Raw genomic sequence first — 17,301 nt, 5'->3', positions numbered from 1 at the left:
CCATCTGTAAGATTATACAGCAGATTTGTTTATTTTGTTATCCTTTTTTGTGTTGTAGTGAAGAGTTTTGCTCCTCATGCTAATCAAACACACCTAACCGAGATGTTCAGGGTTACTTGTAAACTACAGGAATGAATGTGTGGATTTTGAAATAAACTGCTTCTTATGTAATGAGTGATTATAATCAAGGTATTAATCAATATTTTTCCTTCTAAATATCACATGAGTTGAATGACTTCTCTAAGCTTATGAGATTGTACTTTGTTATAGAAGTTACCAGTGTGATTACTGAAATGATCTTTTCATGTATTCTCTAAAGTCTGTATTAAAGGGACACCAGGCAAGTCTGAGTGTTTTTTCTCTACGAAGCTCCCCCTAGTGTCTGGTAGTAAATGCTTTCAAACACTCTGTCGTAAAAACGAACTGTTGTCCCTCGCCACGAGCAACCCAGCTGAGCAGAGGAACCGGCTATTTCAAAACCAGTTATGTCTACCGACGCAAGTAAAGCAATATTTTCTTTCCAACTGATGGCGATTTTTATTTTTATTTTTTTATTGTGTTGTCATGCATACTATTATTTTTACCGGGAACGAACGATATGAACGAGGCGAACTACTGCTTTGGTGTTTGTTTGTATTTGGGAGAATGGGCATGAGCATAAATATATATATATATCTCGGAGGCTAATATTTGTCTAAAGTTATATTAGTAAGGTCTATAAGTTAATCTGGTACTGTAGAATGACGGTTTACCTTTGCTTGTCTAAGAAAACATCAGAACGTTTTTTCTAGCTCGATCATGATATGTGCAACATGTTTATTGCCTATTATCAGACGCGTTGACTTAGTGACATAAAATAAAAGTGTAAGTTACACAAATAAAACCGACAGAGGAACGGCCAAACAACTACAGAAATCAAGCGAGTATTTGCTTCATAGACCAAACCTGTAAAAAAAAAAAAAACGCTATCTTGTAAAAAAAAAAAGAAAAAAAAAAAATAGTAAAAAAAATTACATGTAAGCCTTGCCAACAGAACAAAAGTCTATTAACAAAGACTGCATCATTTTATAGTTAAATGGCCCTGAGATAAAAAGAAATGGCCAGTTTTAATGGGTTTCAATGGGGACATTTTTGTCCTTAAGGTCCTGAGAGTAAATATTTTGTGTACCCAGTGATTTATGAAAGGAAATGAAGGTGAAATAAGAAAAATCCAATAAAAATACACACTTGTACCAAATTTGATGCAGTTGGCATTAACAATGAATGATAAAAAAAAAAAATTGAAACCTGAAAGAGACAAACATGTCCTTAAGGAAACACAAGGGTTAAAGGTTGACTTTAAATTTAGCATTTAATTGTGATTGATCAATGAGACCCTTTGATTACAGAGTTATTATTGAAACATAATTTGCAAAACTGTATTAATCTAGAAGCAGAATCAGATTTAACTGTGATTTTCTGCTGTAATAAACAGTTTAACTGGTAAGATCCTCAGAGGAGGAGTTGTGCAGTGATTATATAAGAATGGAAAGACAGTCTCTGTGAAGGATGTCCTGAATCTGCGCAGACAGTCTTTAGTTACAGGATCAGAGAATGACACTGTTCCTCTGTCATAGTCCAGCTGAACTCTCACACGCTGAAGCTTCTGTTTAACAGTTAAGACAGTGTCGGGTTGCTCTGGGGATCTTGAGATGTATTCGCTGTACATGTACCACACACACCAGACATTAGACTTAGAGAAATCCTCTCCCTTCCTTTGGTTTGATGCTGTTGTTATTCCAAGAACCCAGCGTGTATTGTCTCCAACCTCCACATCCCAGCAGTGTGTTCCTGAGTTAAAGCCCTCAGATCCCAGGACACATGCATACCTGCCAAACCTCTCTGGATTATCAGGAAGTGTTTTATCTCCATCACTGAACGACACACTGGTCAGATCAGCAGAGAGTGTGAGATGAGAATGTGCTGTGTTTGGATCCAGAGTCAACGGAGCTGCAAAGAGAATAACATCAGATTACAGGATGAGATATGATGTATTAGAAATGTAAAGGTTAAACATTTTTCTTTTGTTGAAAGAGATCATAAATCATAACAATGGTCTCTCAGTTACCGTCAGAATGGATTGAGGCTTCAGGTTTAATATCAGTATTCAATAAACACTATTGTCTCCTAATACATAAACATAAACCATGAGGAATAGGCTTTTCATTATAAGTTCGCTCAATGATCTGATGATTTTCTGAAATACAGTTTACATTCACTTTGTAGTGATTATTAAATCTATTTCTATCAAATGTTGATGTTGTGTGTGTTTATATGTGAACTATCTTCTGCACTGGTGTCAAATCTGCTGAGACTCACTGTGTTGGACAGTTTCCAGCATCTTCTTCCAGACTCTGAACGGCAGGTTACCCAGATAACGCGACACATGAATCAAAGCTCCAGAACTCATCCGTGGATCCGGCTGTGAGATCTGGACTCTGAGGAACATTCAGGAGTCAGAACTGCAGTGAATTTGAGTTCAGATCCACTGAGAGAAGAGATACGAGCAGCTCACTCACCTTTCCATTGAGGCCTTAAAGTTCTGGAAAATATAGAGTTTGAAAACATTTTAATATCTTATCAAACACTCTCAGTGTCAATGAGTCTCTCTATACAAGTTGTTTTCTGCACAGAGAATGAAGCCAGATTGATTTGTCACCTTTAGAAACGAGACGTCATTGTCTTTCATCATCTCCTCCATGTCTCTGATTGTGTGTGAAAGAGCTGAGATGTGTGTGTTCATCTCCTCCAGCTTCTCCTTCATCCTCTGGTTCTTCTGCTCCTCTTCCTCTCTCAGTGCAGTGATTGTAGCTTCTTCTTCGTCTCTGAGAAACTGATGAAGCTTCTCAAACTCTTCTTTAATCTGACGCTCTGTGTGCTCAGCTTGAGACTGAAATCAAATCACATTCACTTCAGTCAGCTCTGTATGAACACACACTCCACTAATGTCAGTGATAAACTCTGTGTGTGAATGTTGAGTATTTAACTCTTTATATCCTCACCTTGATGTGTTCAATTGTTTCATCACACTTTTTCTTCATTTCTTCTCCATGTTTGAGCTTGTCTTGTAAGGACGTCAGTGCTGTATTAAATTCCTCCTACAGGTTAAGATGAAACTCTATGAAACTTGTGCAGCTCTAAGAGGTTTAAACATTGTATGTTTGAATGTTTTTATTGTTATATTATTTATATGTTGAATGGGTCATTCTCATGGAAGCATTTGTGTCTGAATATTATGAGATTTAGTTTGAGTAAAAATAAATACTGGTCTATTGTATACACAAATAAACGCCTGAATTTATTTACAATTAAATAAAAAAATGTATTATGTGTGTTTCTGGCTCCAAACTGATGCTAGATTAAGTTGAGATTGTTAATTTGTCTATACCATATAGAATAGATATAAATTTAGGTATGTTGCAAATTAGCGACAACAGGCATTTAGGGTAATTTTTTTTACAAAATGGTAAAATTAATAAAACACATTTTCCCATCTCAGGTATGTAGATTTTATTCATGGCACAAAGTTGTTAGAACTTATAAACTTTAATTGACAAATTAATGAATCTTGACAACAGCAAGAAACAAAACACTCTCCTACTCCCTAACATTGACAGTAGTTTTTATACATTCCATGTTACACTCTGTTTAACTCTTTCCTTGTTTCTCCAGTGCATACATTATATATTCTTATAGTGTTATATCCTAACATGCTATTTTTTTGTGAAATTTTTTTTTGTTGCCTGAAACCATCTAAATACAGCATTATTATATGTAGCCATTATAGCACAATCCAGCCGTTATGGACCAATGTCGCGAATTTGCTACAAACAGAAATCTACAAAGTACGTAAAAAATATTCGTCACATGAAGTCTATATGAATAACATAGCTATAGAAGCAATCAATAAGCTGGTACATATTTTTATCTTAGCACAACTTAACTCATTTTGGGCAATTTCTCCACATTTGCGCCCTTGATATGCGGATTTTGAAAACCAAAATATTAGCTTCCGTGAACCGGATGTAGTTCCCACTCCGACCGCTCCTACGAGAAACCAGTGCGTGCAAAAGGTTCCTAGGTATGTATCAAATGTGCACAAACAGGCATTGGGGGAAAACACACGCTATCTCGCCTGCAGTCTGAATGGAAGGGGTTTGTTGCAAATTCGCGACAGTGGGCGTTAAGGGGATAATACTGTTTCTATGTATATCACTGTATTTAACATTTGAAATGAGAGACATTTGTCTTACCTTGTAAGATGAAAGCACTTCACTGATGGGTCTGAATGTGTGATTGGCGTGTTTCTCTGAGTCTCTGCACACTATACACACAGGCTGTTTGTCCTCCAGACAGAAGAGTTTGAGTTTCTCACTGTGTAAACTGCAGATCTCCTCAGATCCTGATGAACGTTTCTCATTTCCCTCCTTTATCAATGAATCACACAAGTTTTTTAACGCTAGATTACATGGAGGATCTTGTTTAGATGATCTTCTCCTGCAGACAGGACACTCCTGAGTTTCCTTAGTTTTCCAGAACTGTTGTAGACACTCTTTACAAATACTGTGACTACAGGACAGAAAAACAGGAGTCTTGAAGATTTCACAGCAAACAGGACAAGAAAGCTCTTCCACAGATTTTGGATCCATTTCCTCGTCTTGTAAAAGATCCAATAATCTACAATTTACTTTCACTTTCTGAACTTTGGTTTAAAGAGTAAACAACTATTACAATCAAAATCTAATCTAGATTCATTCAGAAATACACAAAAACCCTAATATAATGTGTCCTCCTCTGTTCTTCACGACTCGTTTTAGCTTTCAGTAAAAGTGAAAGGCAGAAATAATGACTAGTCACTTCCTGGAAGGTTTTGTAAGAGGGTGGAGTTTCTGACGACCTTTTGGAGCTTCTGGGACTGGTTGCATAAACCACTGAAACTAGTAAGTTAGTCTTTTTTTCTTTTCTTTAAAACGATTCATAACTTTTTTAAGTCAGTTATATAAAAATTTGATTCCAAAAAAATAAGACTGATTGTCCCTTCTAGTGGGTCATATAAGACTGTCACATCCACCAGCTGGAGTGCCCATGATCTCCACTAGGGGGAAACACCTCCCGACTCTCGCCATCTTATCATGGACTACATTTCCCATAACCCACTGCCTGGACCCATTATGCTTGCTTACATTCTGCTGTGTCTCAATACCTTGTTAATATTGCCTATATAAGCCCTGTGTGTGCTGTCATTCCTTGCAAAAGTTTTGGATGTTGTTACTCTGCATTTCTAAGTGTTATCCTGGTTTCATGTGTCTTGTTTTTTTTATTTTTTATTCTCTTCCTGTTTTCTGGATTCCCTTTTTGCCTGAGTTTTCTGTAGTGAAGGTGAAGTGAAGCATTATGAACCATCGAAGCTTTCAACACAATTGTATCAGAAAAAAGTTCATTACACAAAGCTTTTCAAACCAGAGCTTGACGAGGACCTCTGCTGGTGAAAGTGAGGCAAAATGTTTCACATCCAAACGCATTAATCTTGGAAGCAAACATGAATGAATGGATGGATGAATAAATTAATTAATCAATATATTAAATAGCCTACATGACAACAATCTGTTCCATTGCATACTCATAGTAACTCAAAACAATAAAGATAACATTTTGTATCCTGGATGTGGACATTTTTCCTGTTTGTAAACCAACAAAACTCATGAATAGAGGGAGTAAATAAATGCAGGTGCATGCACACAAAGACACACACTTTCACATCTTATACATCTTATAGGGGTTGTTTACACCTGGCCACTTCATGCGTTTTCTCAGATCGGATAGCTATCTGATTTATCAAAACGATTCCATTTACACATCACATAAATGTGTTTTTGCGAAACGGATTTAAATCCGATCTTCAATCCCCGCGCTATATGCAGATTTAATGGAGTGCACGTCACCGAAAGCAACAGATATGAGCTGCATTTTATTGATCATCAGCTAAAATTTCAAAATCAAAGACCGCAATAAGAGAGAGCAGCAGCAACAGCCCTGGTAAGATCATTTCGTTTCTTTACTTTTAATGATAAAGATTGTGTGTTAAGCTTCTCACTTTCACTTTGATTATAGTTTGCACGTTGGCTTAATGAATAGATGCTCAGCTTCTCATCTGCGGTCACGGTGATGCGTGTTGCAGTAGCGTCGTCATATCTGGCTATAACATTACATATAGCCTATTACACGCTCTCACACGTTTATTTTTTTTACCATTTTTGGGAGGAGTACAATTTACATATGTGGTTTCAACAACCAGATGCATTTACACTTGTCCAGTTTCGTCTGGAGTGCGTCTCAGACCTCCTCCTGAAGTGGTTTGAGCGATCGGATTCAAATCTGTCTCGAATGCGTTTCGGAGGGCATTTACACCTGGTCTCTTCACGATCGGATAGCTATCCCATCTGAGAAAACGCATGAAGTGGCCAGGTGTAAACAGCCCCCATACAGATGAGGCCATTAAGAATCCGCATCGCAAGGAAAGGGATTCAGTAGTATAGTGTAGTATAGTGTAGTGTAGTGAACTGTAGTGTAGTGTAGTAAAGTAGTGAAAGACTAAGACTTTCCCTCTCTGCCGTGCGTGCGCGCGCTATCGGTTGGTTTGGAGCACAGTCTCTGTCTCGCATGCGTGCTCGCTCTAGATTCTGGGAGATTTTTAACTAATTTGCGCCATAACTAGTGGTCCATCCAGTAGTTAAGAGCCTGAATTGTTTATAGTAATTCTGAAATTTAGTGCACATGAGTGAAAAAAATACAGCACAGAAGAATGTCTATTTTTGCGTGAGATTTCTTTGTTGAGCGTGAGATTGAGGCTGAATGCGTGACTGTCACGCGAGATGCGTGAGAGTTGGCAACCCTGCCATTGTGTTTAAGGTCTCTCCGCTCCCAACTTAAGCCATGCTACAGGCCTGCAACGTGTATTTATTTTATTTCATTGAGTGGCCATTTAGTAATTTGCCGGCTTAGCTTTAATTTTGGGGAATTGAATGTGTTTGTATAATTGGTCATTGGACTGAACTGTGTTTCATTTGAATTGCACTTTTGATATTTGAACTGTGTATATTGTTAAGTAAACATGCAATTTATTCTCAGAGGTGGACAGTAACAAAGTACATTTACTTGAGTACTGTACTTAAGTACACTTTTTGAGTATCTGTACTTTACTTGAGTATAATTTTTTCTGGAAACGTTTTACTTTAACTTCACTACATTTGAAAGACAAATATTGTACTTTTTACTCCACTACAATTCTGTCAAGGTCCTTGAGTAGAAAGTAACATCAGTCAGGGCATGATTTTGGTTGCAGGGGTTGCATTTTGGTTGGAAATGAAAGTCGGGTTGACGTCAGAACCCTGCATCTGATTGACATCAGAACCTGACGTCAGATTGACGTTGGATATTGATTGAAAATAAAAGTCGGGTTGACGTCAGAACCCGACTGATGTTGGTTTCTGATGTCAACCCGATTTTCATTTTCAGCCACAATACAACGTCTGTCCAATGTTGGAGATCAACGTCAATCTGACATTGGATTCTGACATAAACCTGATTTTCATTTTCAACGTTGGGTTTGGTCTTCTAAATGCGACTTTTGTCACTTTTTTGGAGCACACTATCTTATAGATAACAGTAAGGCTAACATATTCATACTAAAAGCCAAAAAACTTTAAATAGGGCAGTATTTGAGGGAACAGCCATTTGGGTGTCCGAAACCATTGTGGACGTTACTTATTCAATCTCACATTCAATCTCACATTCAATCCCACTACTGGAACTGTGTTCTAGAAATAAATTTGATAAATGGATATGAGGGTAGGAAGGCAGGCGTAGATTCAGAGGCATACGGTACTGTAAGTATTACATACAACAATGCAACAATAATAAAACCATGCATTGACATTTACTTTTTACTTTTGATACTTAAGTATTTTTAAAAACGAGTACTTCTGTACTTTTACTTAAGTAAAAATAGGTCTTTACAACTTTTACTTGTAACGGAGTAATATTTGACCAGTAGTATCTATACTTCCACTCAAGTAAGGAAGTTGTGTACTTCGTCCACCTCTGTTTATTCTCTTATCCACAACTTTCCCGAACTCTGACCTTTCCCGTGATCGCTATGGCAACGTAGAACAAGCCGGTAACGAACTTTCGGTTTACGTTAGCCTGAACATACCGCTATCAGAGAGCCTCAACAAGCCCAAACAATTTGCTTGGATAATGAGGAGTAGAGCTTAGATCGGGCCCAAAAAATCAAGCCTGACCCTACCTGAGCCCGTTGTGTCCGAGCCCGGCCCAATTTAGACCCAATCATTTTTAATACGTGGGCCGTTATAACCAGGGGCGGCACCAGAGAATTTTTTAACGTGCTGAGGGGGTGTGCTATATATATTATATATAAATACTTTTAATAAATGAGCAAAAATTGGCCACTTAATATTTAATATTCAATCATTTTAATGATCACAATTAAAGTTTTAATTTTATTCAATTGAACAAGCACAACATTCGGCATTCAATCAAATATTATTAAAGATTTATTATTATTAATAATATTATTTCAACACAATATCTCGTTATTTCGACATCATATGTGTGCCGAGTGTGCGTGCAATAAGCAAGATGTAAATCCAGTGACACGCCTGCCGTGCATTGATTTTTATTAATAAACTAGTGTTTTCTGCAGTGTCTGCTGCAAAGATGAAGTTGACGATCGCCATCTCCGTAGTGAACACGCCTATAGCCTGGAGAGAAATGCACATCTTGGATTACATAATCAGAGAGTAGCCTATTTCTTTTCATTTTGAATTGTTTCGTTTAAAGACATTTAAAGCTTTCTTTAGATAGGCTATATTTCTTATATCTGAGTTTCGGTTAATTTATGATGAGATGCGTTCACGTGCAATGCCAAAGTGTGTCCACGGCGCACCGGTGCCTATGTCATGATTTATATTGTCTGCTATGCTTCTTATTTATTAAATCCAGGCAATTGGTTGATGAAAAATGTATTAAAATTAAGATACAATTTATTCAAAACGAAATTCACTTTAAAGAAAGGCTTTCTACAAAAAACTTAATGAAGAAAATTAAGTTTAATCATGTCTGACCCATTAACAAAATCATGTCTGACCCCACTCTATGTCTCATGATGCATCCTATCATGGTGTTCACTTTTCATAATCAACATAGATGGAAAAAATTACATTATAATATTTGAACAAATATGAAATTAAATGCTCTTATTTAATGGCTACAACAAATATAGTAGGCCTACATACTCTCTATATGTACAAATTGCAGCACATTCAAGTTAATTCTCGAATTCATTTTCAAATTATTTAAAACAATAAACATACCACTTAAAAATATATATACAGTACTGCAGTTTTTTTCTAAGTAGCGTTACAAGAAACACTGTTTCTGCGTAGAGGGTCCGTTTATGTTGGAAACAGCTCCCATTCATAAAATCCTTCAGTTTTCGCGTGTTGTTTGTGCACCTGACAACGGTACACGTTGAGCCACAAGGATCCATTGCTTATCTGTCAGCATTACTACTTGTCAGTAATCAGTTTCACCCGTTTGTACCGCGACGCGAGTATCCCCTGTGTGCTAGCTTCATTAAGCGTTAGGCTAAACCGGAATTGAGATACCGGCAACAGGAAGTATCGAGTGTCATGGCGACGCCCATTAAGACTCCCAGGAAAGTTGTGGTTAAGGCCTCATATATACAGTATAGGCTGATATGATATTAACCACAATTGTAACCTTGTAAGTGAAATATATGCGATTTATTCTGTGATAACTGATGCCTCATATGTATAGGCTTATATGTGATATAACCCCAATTGTAACTTTGTAAAAGAGAGTTGTATTAAGAAAAAACTGCAACTTGTTTTGTAAAAGTCTTTATTAGGAATCTGGTTTATTAAGAAAAACACTGCAACTTGTATTGTAAAAGTTTTTTATTATAATGCATGAAAGAAATTATACTATATTCGATGTTAAAGCATTTAATCAAATGAAAGAATAAACTACAGTAGGTAGTAATAACACTAAGTAGTAGAAAGCATGTATCTTAGCAAAGTAGAAATGGCAAGCATCAGGGGCGGTTCTCAGGTCTGTGGATATTCGGAGCTTCAGCCCAAACTAAAATTGTATAATCATATTTAAAGGAATTAATTATAAAAGTGATTTAAAGGAAAAAAGAAAAAGAAAGGCTTGTTGTATTAGTGAAATAATTGTAACATTGCATATAATATTTTATTTTTAATTATACATGCATTCTCTCTAAATGAATCAAGGAAATTATTTCATATTTTCAATTCAAAAAGGCAAAATTGAACAAATAAAAAAAAAAAAGTTGAGTAATTTGCGTCACCGGATACTGTCGGTAGTTGAACATTTCTAAAACAGTCAAATATTAAATTTTTATCTACTTACATTTTACCAGGCATTCGTTCACTTCTTTAATCATTTTGACATTGATGAGCTAGACCGCTGAACTTTTAGTCTTCCTAACAACAAACAGAGCGTTGCGTAATGTAGTGCATCAGAGCAGCATCAAGAATATCAAGTGAATCTGCCAATAATAATGACAGGTTTGCGGTCCGTGTACTTTTTATTTCATTTCCTGTTTGGAATGGAATAACGAGAAATGAAAACCAGCTCGTTTATTCGTTTTTTAGTTTAGTTCAAAAATCGAAAAATGAGATTTTGGCTCGATTTTTCGTTTGTGGTTTACAAATCGGTTTATGGGTTCAATATTTCATTTGCACATGTGGGCGTTGCTGAAACGCCCCTTTCATCTGATTGGTCAAAACGCTCCGCCTTCAGTAAGCGACGAGCTTTTCTTTCTGTCAGGCAGAATAACAGTCAGTATGAGTGCGGCACTGACAAATGCACTTTAATAAAATAATGTCTGAAACCAACCCTCACTGTTAACTACGCACAATATTTGAAGCAGAAATATGTTGCTGGTCACGTAATTCGTGCTGCTGCAAGCAACCCCGATAATGTGAGCCACAGTATAGCCTATGGCAGATTATTTTAGCATAATGTAGGCTATTTCCCATTGATAAATACAGTGCAAATAGTTCAGATATCTCTTTGGATAAAAGGGAAGTGGAAATAAAAATCAATAATAGGCTGAACTGTACCAATGATAATATGTACGTAACATTAGATGTCTGTAGATGACATACCCATAACTGTTACATTAGAGTTAGGGGATCACACAGTTTGTACAGTATAGAAATCATTATGTCTAAAGTTCCCATTAAACATGAAAACCCAACAGCCCAATGGGAATATATCCTTATTGTGTAAAACATCCAGAAGTGGACTGTAACAAAGTACATTTACTTGAGTACTGTACTTGAGTACACTTTCTGAGTATCTGTACTTTACTTGATTTTACTGTACTTGAAACTGATTTTCATTTTCAACGTTGGCTTTGGTCTTCTAAATAAGAATTTTGCCCTTGTTTTGGTGCACACTAGCCTATAGATAACAGTAAGGCAAACATATTCATACTAAAAGCCAAAAAACATTAAATCCCACTACTGGAACTGTGTTATAGAAATAAATTTGATATTGATATGAGGGTAGAAAGGCAGGCATAGATTCAGAGGCATAAGGTAGCCTACTGTAAGTATTACACACAACAATGCAACAATAATAAAAAAAAAAAAATGCATTGACATTTACTTTTGATACTTAAGTAGCCTACTTTTAAAAACGATTACTTCTGTAGGCTACTTTTACTTAAGTAAAAATCGGTCTTTACAACTTTTACTTGTAACCGAGTAATATTTGACCAGTATATCTGTACTTTCACACAAGTAAGGAAGTTGTGTACTTTGTCTTTGTCCACCTCTGAAAACATCTGTTCATATTCTGTGATTACACAATTTCCAATACGAACAGCACCGGGAGGCGTCTGGAATAACTCTGCACTGATCAATCCGCAATTTTAAGCCAGCTAATTATACAGTAGGCTCATATTCAGAATGTCTTTCTCGTTTAACGCCAACGACCACACAAATGGGCTTCCTTTGTGAAATATAGCAGACCACCGTTTTAAAGGCACACTGTGAAGGAATTGTGTTTTTGTCAAACAGCGACCCCTAGAGTCGCTATGGAATACTTGCACTGTCGTAAATACCCCTCCACCCCCCTACCTCCCACCCTGTACACCGGTACCTGCATCGGGCATGGAATAGGCACAGATAGACTCCGAAGACATGATTATTGCAATTTAATAGTTTGCAAATTGTACTTGTTTACACTATTTACAACCTCTACGTTAGGCTTATTTATGTCCTGATAATTATGTGAGATATTAAAAACTGTTCTCATGATAATCGCAAGAATCAAGGTCAACAGCGTCGTCTGATATCCCTCAGGACTACGTGATAAATACACCTCACAACATCTGAGTTCAGCTGGCAAACTAGTTTGTGAGGCAAGCTATAAAACATAACGCAAAAAACACGTAAGAGAAACGAGTGTTTGTTAGCAAGTCTGTTAACAGCTCTGATAATCGAAAGCTAGCTAGACATATGTGGAAATTATTGGACTGGTCTAATTATCAGCAATAAATGAATGAACAGCATATAAAAAAAACATACTACAAGCAAGCGCAACAACATACAACATAGAATGCAAACAAGTTTACAAATAAGAGATTTATTTACTGGCCACTTCATGCGTTTTCTCAGATCGGATAGCTATCAGATTTATCAAAACAATTCAATTTACACCTGGTCACATAAATGTGTTTTTGCGAAACGGATTTAAATCCGATCTTCAATTCCCGCGCTATATGCAGATTTAATGGAGTGCACGTCACCGAAAGCAACAGATATGAGCTGCATTTTATTGATCATCAGCTAAAATTTCAAAATCAAAGACCGCAATAAGAGAGAGCAGCAACAGCCCTGGTAAGATCATTTCATTTCTTTACTTTTAATGATGATGATGATTGTGTGTTAAGCGTCTGTGACTTACTTTCACTTTGATTTGCGATAGTTTGCACGTTCTCTTGATGACTATGCTCAGTTGTTCATCTGCGGTGATGCGTGTTCCAATAGCGTCATCATATCTGTCTATAACATATAGCCTATAACACGCTCTCACACGTTTTTATTTTTAGCATTTTTGAGAGGAGTACAATTTACATATGTGGTTTCAACAACCAGATGCATTTACACTTGTCCAGTTTCGTCTGGAGTGCGTCTCAGATCTCCTCCTGAAGTGGTTTGAGCGATCGGATTCAAATCCGTCTTGAATGCGTTTCGGAGGGCATTTACACCTGGTCTCTTCACGATCAGATAGCTATCCCATCTGAGAAAACGCATGAAGTGGCCAGATGTAAACAGCCCCATGACAAAAACATGCGCACGAAAGCCGAAAACAAACGCTGGTTGGCCTCTCACGTCCAAATTTGAGGAAGTGGTGGGGGAAGTGACGTATGCCGTAAAGTAGGGCTGTAGTACTCGAGTCCGGTCTTGGACTCGAGTCCGGACTCGAGACCGCTTTTCTATGGTCTCGGACTTGTCTCGGACTCGCTGGTATTCGGACTCGGACTTGTCTCGGTCTCGGCCACTGGTCTTGCCAAATATGGCTTTTGGTCTCGACCGAGTCCAGGTTTCTTTATTATGTTCCCAGTAATCACACATACGTCGCCGCGATATTAAAACAATATATTATTGGAGGGAAAGTGAAACACTGGCCACCTAATAACTATGGGCATTTCGGCTCTTTTTCGTGAGCCGGCTCGTTTCACTCAACTCACTGAAAGAGCCGGCTCTTTTGACTCACAAACGGCTCTTTAAAAAATAAATGTTTAAATAAACTCGCTGAAAGTCCACCGCTAGTGCAACGTAGTGTTGTCACGGTACCAAAATTTCAGTATTCGGTACCGATACCAGTGAAAATCCACGGTTCTCGGTACCAATTTCGGTACCAAAGCTTAATTTAGATTAAATTTACATAATTATATTAAAGTGTATATCACAGTTACAACGATGGAAACTGTAGTATTAAAAACACTTTACAATAAGATTCCATTTGTTAGATAACATTAGATAAAATGACCTAACAAAAAAACAATAGTTATATACTGTCGCAATTATTCTCCTTTAGGGGTTAATTTAAAAATACATTTTTTAAAATCAAAAGTTAACATTATTTCTGTTAACATTATTTAATGCACAATGAATGAAGTGAACAAACATGACCAATCAAGTGTTTGTATTAAATAACATTCACAAACATTAATTAATGTTGTAAAAATATATTGTTCACTCAATGTGTTATGTTAGATAACGCATTAAGTGATGTTAATGAATGGTATCTTATTGTAGCATTACCAAACTATACAGGAGATAAAATATGTTTTATTTGACTTGACTATACTTTTATTTAATCCAAAACTGTATTCATATTTAACTTTAAAAGGGCTTTTTAAACCTGCTAAGAGTTATCCAGCCAAGAATAAGACTAGAACTGCTTTTCTGACGGACTGATATTAATGACGGATTTTTATTTCTCATCTCCATAAATATATCTAGTAGTAAAGCTAATGCAAGGGCTAGAAATCAATTAATAGGCCTATGTCAGACTTCCTCGTCGTCATGGAGAGCGCAGTTCGCACAAGCGTTTGTACTCCCGTGGCGTCTGTCGTTGCTATGCATCCATGAACGCGCATGGAAAAGCGAGCGCGCCGCTTCTATTATGAGCGCGCTTGCCGCGCGCCATTTGAAATAACGTATCTGCACGCGCAAAAACATCAGCACCACATCAGCAGCAGCACCGCCGATCGCCATCAGCGCTTTTATGAAGAGGACGCAACTGCACGCGCTTCGGGCATGCACGCGCATCAAGTACCGGGTTTGAGAAAACCTGGTACCGTGACGTTTAAAAAAAAATTAGTACCGACTTGGTACCGAAGTACCGGGTCTTTTGACAACACTAGTGCAACGTGAATATTCATATTTTTAATTGTCCATAACACCCCGAAACTAGCCTGCTTGCCTTGCACATCTAATTAATGGGCAAAGTTTTCCGACTTTTTTTCTTACCTTTCTTTCTTTGCCTCCACGAGTGGTAGGCTCCAATGACTGGCTGTTTTAAAATATAGCTAATATCGAAACAAAATAACCCAGCTCATAACTTGCAGGTTTGCTTATTGGCTAACTTTTTTCATTTGATTGCTTCAGCCGCCACCCGCCCGAATTTAATTAAAATATTATTTTTCGTCACGTCATCCGCTCGATCCGCGGTTTATCCGCATCTCTTGTGTGTGTGTGTGTGTGTGTGTGTGTCTGTGAGTTGTCTCGGTCCTCCCTCATGCAGTTTAATTGATTGACATTGCGTGTATGATTGACAGGAACAGAATGTAAGGCTGATCAGACAGTCGAAACGAATGTGTAGTGCTCCTTTAGGCCTGTATAATTATAATTTTTTTGTTGTTCTTTGAATTAGTCAATTATTTTAAATAAAATTTAAATTATTCATTATTACATAATGATTTAATTTCTATAGGCTAGCCTATATTTATTTAGCAGACTTTTTTTTCCCTGTCCTGGACTCGGTCTTGACTCGGACTCGAACCTTTTTGGACTCGGTCTTGACTCGGACTCGAACCTCTTTGGACTCGGTCTTGACTTGGACTCGACTAGTCCTGGTCTTGGACTTGTCTTGGACTCGACAAAGGTGGTCTTGACTACAGCCCTACCGTAAAGCAGTCGAATTTTGTAGTTCTTTTTGTACTTGGGTTACTACCCGAACCCCGAAGTTTCATAGTGCCAGTAAAAGCGATACAGACCCCGTCAGGCTATGGCAGACGTGTCATTCAACCTATTGTAAGTCGATGTACCATCACAAGGGTCTTGGAAATATATTATGAAGGTTGAAAAGTTTTACAGTGTGCCTTTAAATAACAGTTTAAAAAAGGTGGTCTGCTATTTTTCACAAAGGAAGCTCAGTCAGTCAGTCAGTCAGATAGATAGATAGATAGATAGATAGATAGATAGATAGATAGATGCACCTTTGTAAGATATGCGCTCGTCTTCACAAAAACTAGACTACATGCAGGGTTTTTAAACATCTCGTGTGGAGAAAATATAGTTTGTTCTGGGCAGTGTGGCAAAGCCATGGCAAAAAGCAGGATAACTTGTAGCTATAGACTACTTGAAAGGAAAACAAATTTGCCAAGTAAAAACAGAGTTTGTGTTGTTGAATCATTTTTTGTTGTTGTTTTTAGTAGGCTACATCTTAAAATATAGAGCTCATGACAAATAAAAGTTCCAGATGGACAAACATTAAATGCAAAAACCAGTGTGAATAACAATATGTTAAAATAAACTAGAGAGTGGATACACAGATATGGCCTATTTGTGAATGAAATTCATGCATTTATTTGTCATTTAAACTGATGCAAACAGGGAAAGAGAGTAGAAAACACTTATTATCCTGTCGCCCCCTCTAGTGGACAGCATTGAGTATTACGGCCTTCATTGCTCAGATAACGCAAGTCAATGGGAAAGAAAGTCTGACCAGTTAGAAAATATATAAGCGAGTCAGACCAGTCTGAAGGTCTGAGCTGAATTTGGTGAAGCATTAAAGTTCTAGGCGGAGTCAATTTCTCATAATAATAATAAATAATAATAATAATGTTCAAATATGCTGGCTTTCTTAAGCCAACATAATAAAGAAAACTCAGTATGTAATAAAATTGTATTAGTTTTATAATAAAACTAATAACATTTTAAAGGTAGCCTATGCCGTGCTCTTCAACTTACATGATTTTAATTAATCCCAAACAGTATTAATGTACGTTCACTGATTCTAGCTTCTCTCTTTTCTGTCTCTTTCTTTTCATGTGAACTGTGAACACATGCTTACATTCATAAATATAAATTTTATTTCTATTCAATTTTCAAAATTATTTATAGCCTATATAAAAGACGAGAGTGGTAGGCTACATGTTACGGACATATTATCATGGTACAGTTCAGCCTATCATATAAAATGTATGACAAATAAGGGCGTGGTTAACTTTGATTGACAGCTGATAACGAGCATAGGCTGCGCCAAGGAGAATGACAACATAAGAAGCGCCATTTTTTAACACAGTTGAAATATAATACTACTGTTTTTGAATCATGAAATGTAGTTTTAAGAGTTTTTCAGGCGAGAATGTAGTTGTTTTAAAGCTCAAAT

General features: G+C 37.0%; 1 protein-coding gene across 1 annotated transcript; it reads right to left on the bottom strand.

The window, feature by feature from the left end:
- Positions 1-534: 534 nt before the first annotated feature.
- Positions 535-4,916, bottom strand: LOC311094432 (nuclear factor 7, brain-like). Its single transcript, XM_084132394.1, has 6 exons — positions 4,293-4,916; positions 3,042-3,137; positions 2,699-2,929; positions 2,559-2,581; positions 2,359-2,477; positions 535-1,989 (listed from the first exon to the last, which is right to left on the bottom strand). Exons 1-6 carry the CDS (start codon positions 4,686-4,688, stop codon positions 1,445-1,447), a joined length of 1,410 nt encoding a protein of 469 aa, XP_083988520.1. The 5' UTR covers positions 4,689-4,916; the 3' UTR covers positions 535-1,444.
- Between the last annotated feature and the right edge of the window lie 12,385 nt (positions 4,917-17,301).

Source organism: Abramis brama, assembly GCF_963993115.1.
Source record: "Abramis brama genome assembly, chromosome: 13".
NCBI classification, from domain to species: domain Eukaryota; kingdom Metazoa; phylum Chordata; class Actinopteri; order Cypriniformes; family Leuciscidae; genus Abramis; species Abramis brama.
The sequence above is the reverse complement of the archived record's forward strand: the minus strand, read 5'-3'. Positions and strand labels throughout refer to the sequence as shown.

Excerpts from the sequence above, each read along its gene's own strand:
- LOC311094432 (XM_084132394.1), bottom strand. The coding sequence starts at position 4,688 with ATGGATCCAAAATCTGTGGAAGAGCTTTCTTGTCCTGTTTGCTGTGAA. Across the intron at positions 3,138-4,292 it reads AAGTGCTTTCATCTTACAAG|GAGGAATTTAATACAGCACT; the intron begins GTAAGACAAATG and ends CTTAACCTGTAG. Across the intron at positions 2,478-2,558 it reads TTTAAGGCCTCAATGGAAAG|AGTCCAGATCTCACAGCCGG; the intron begins GTGAGTGAGCTG and ends AATGTTCCTCAG.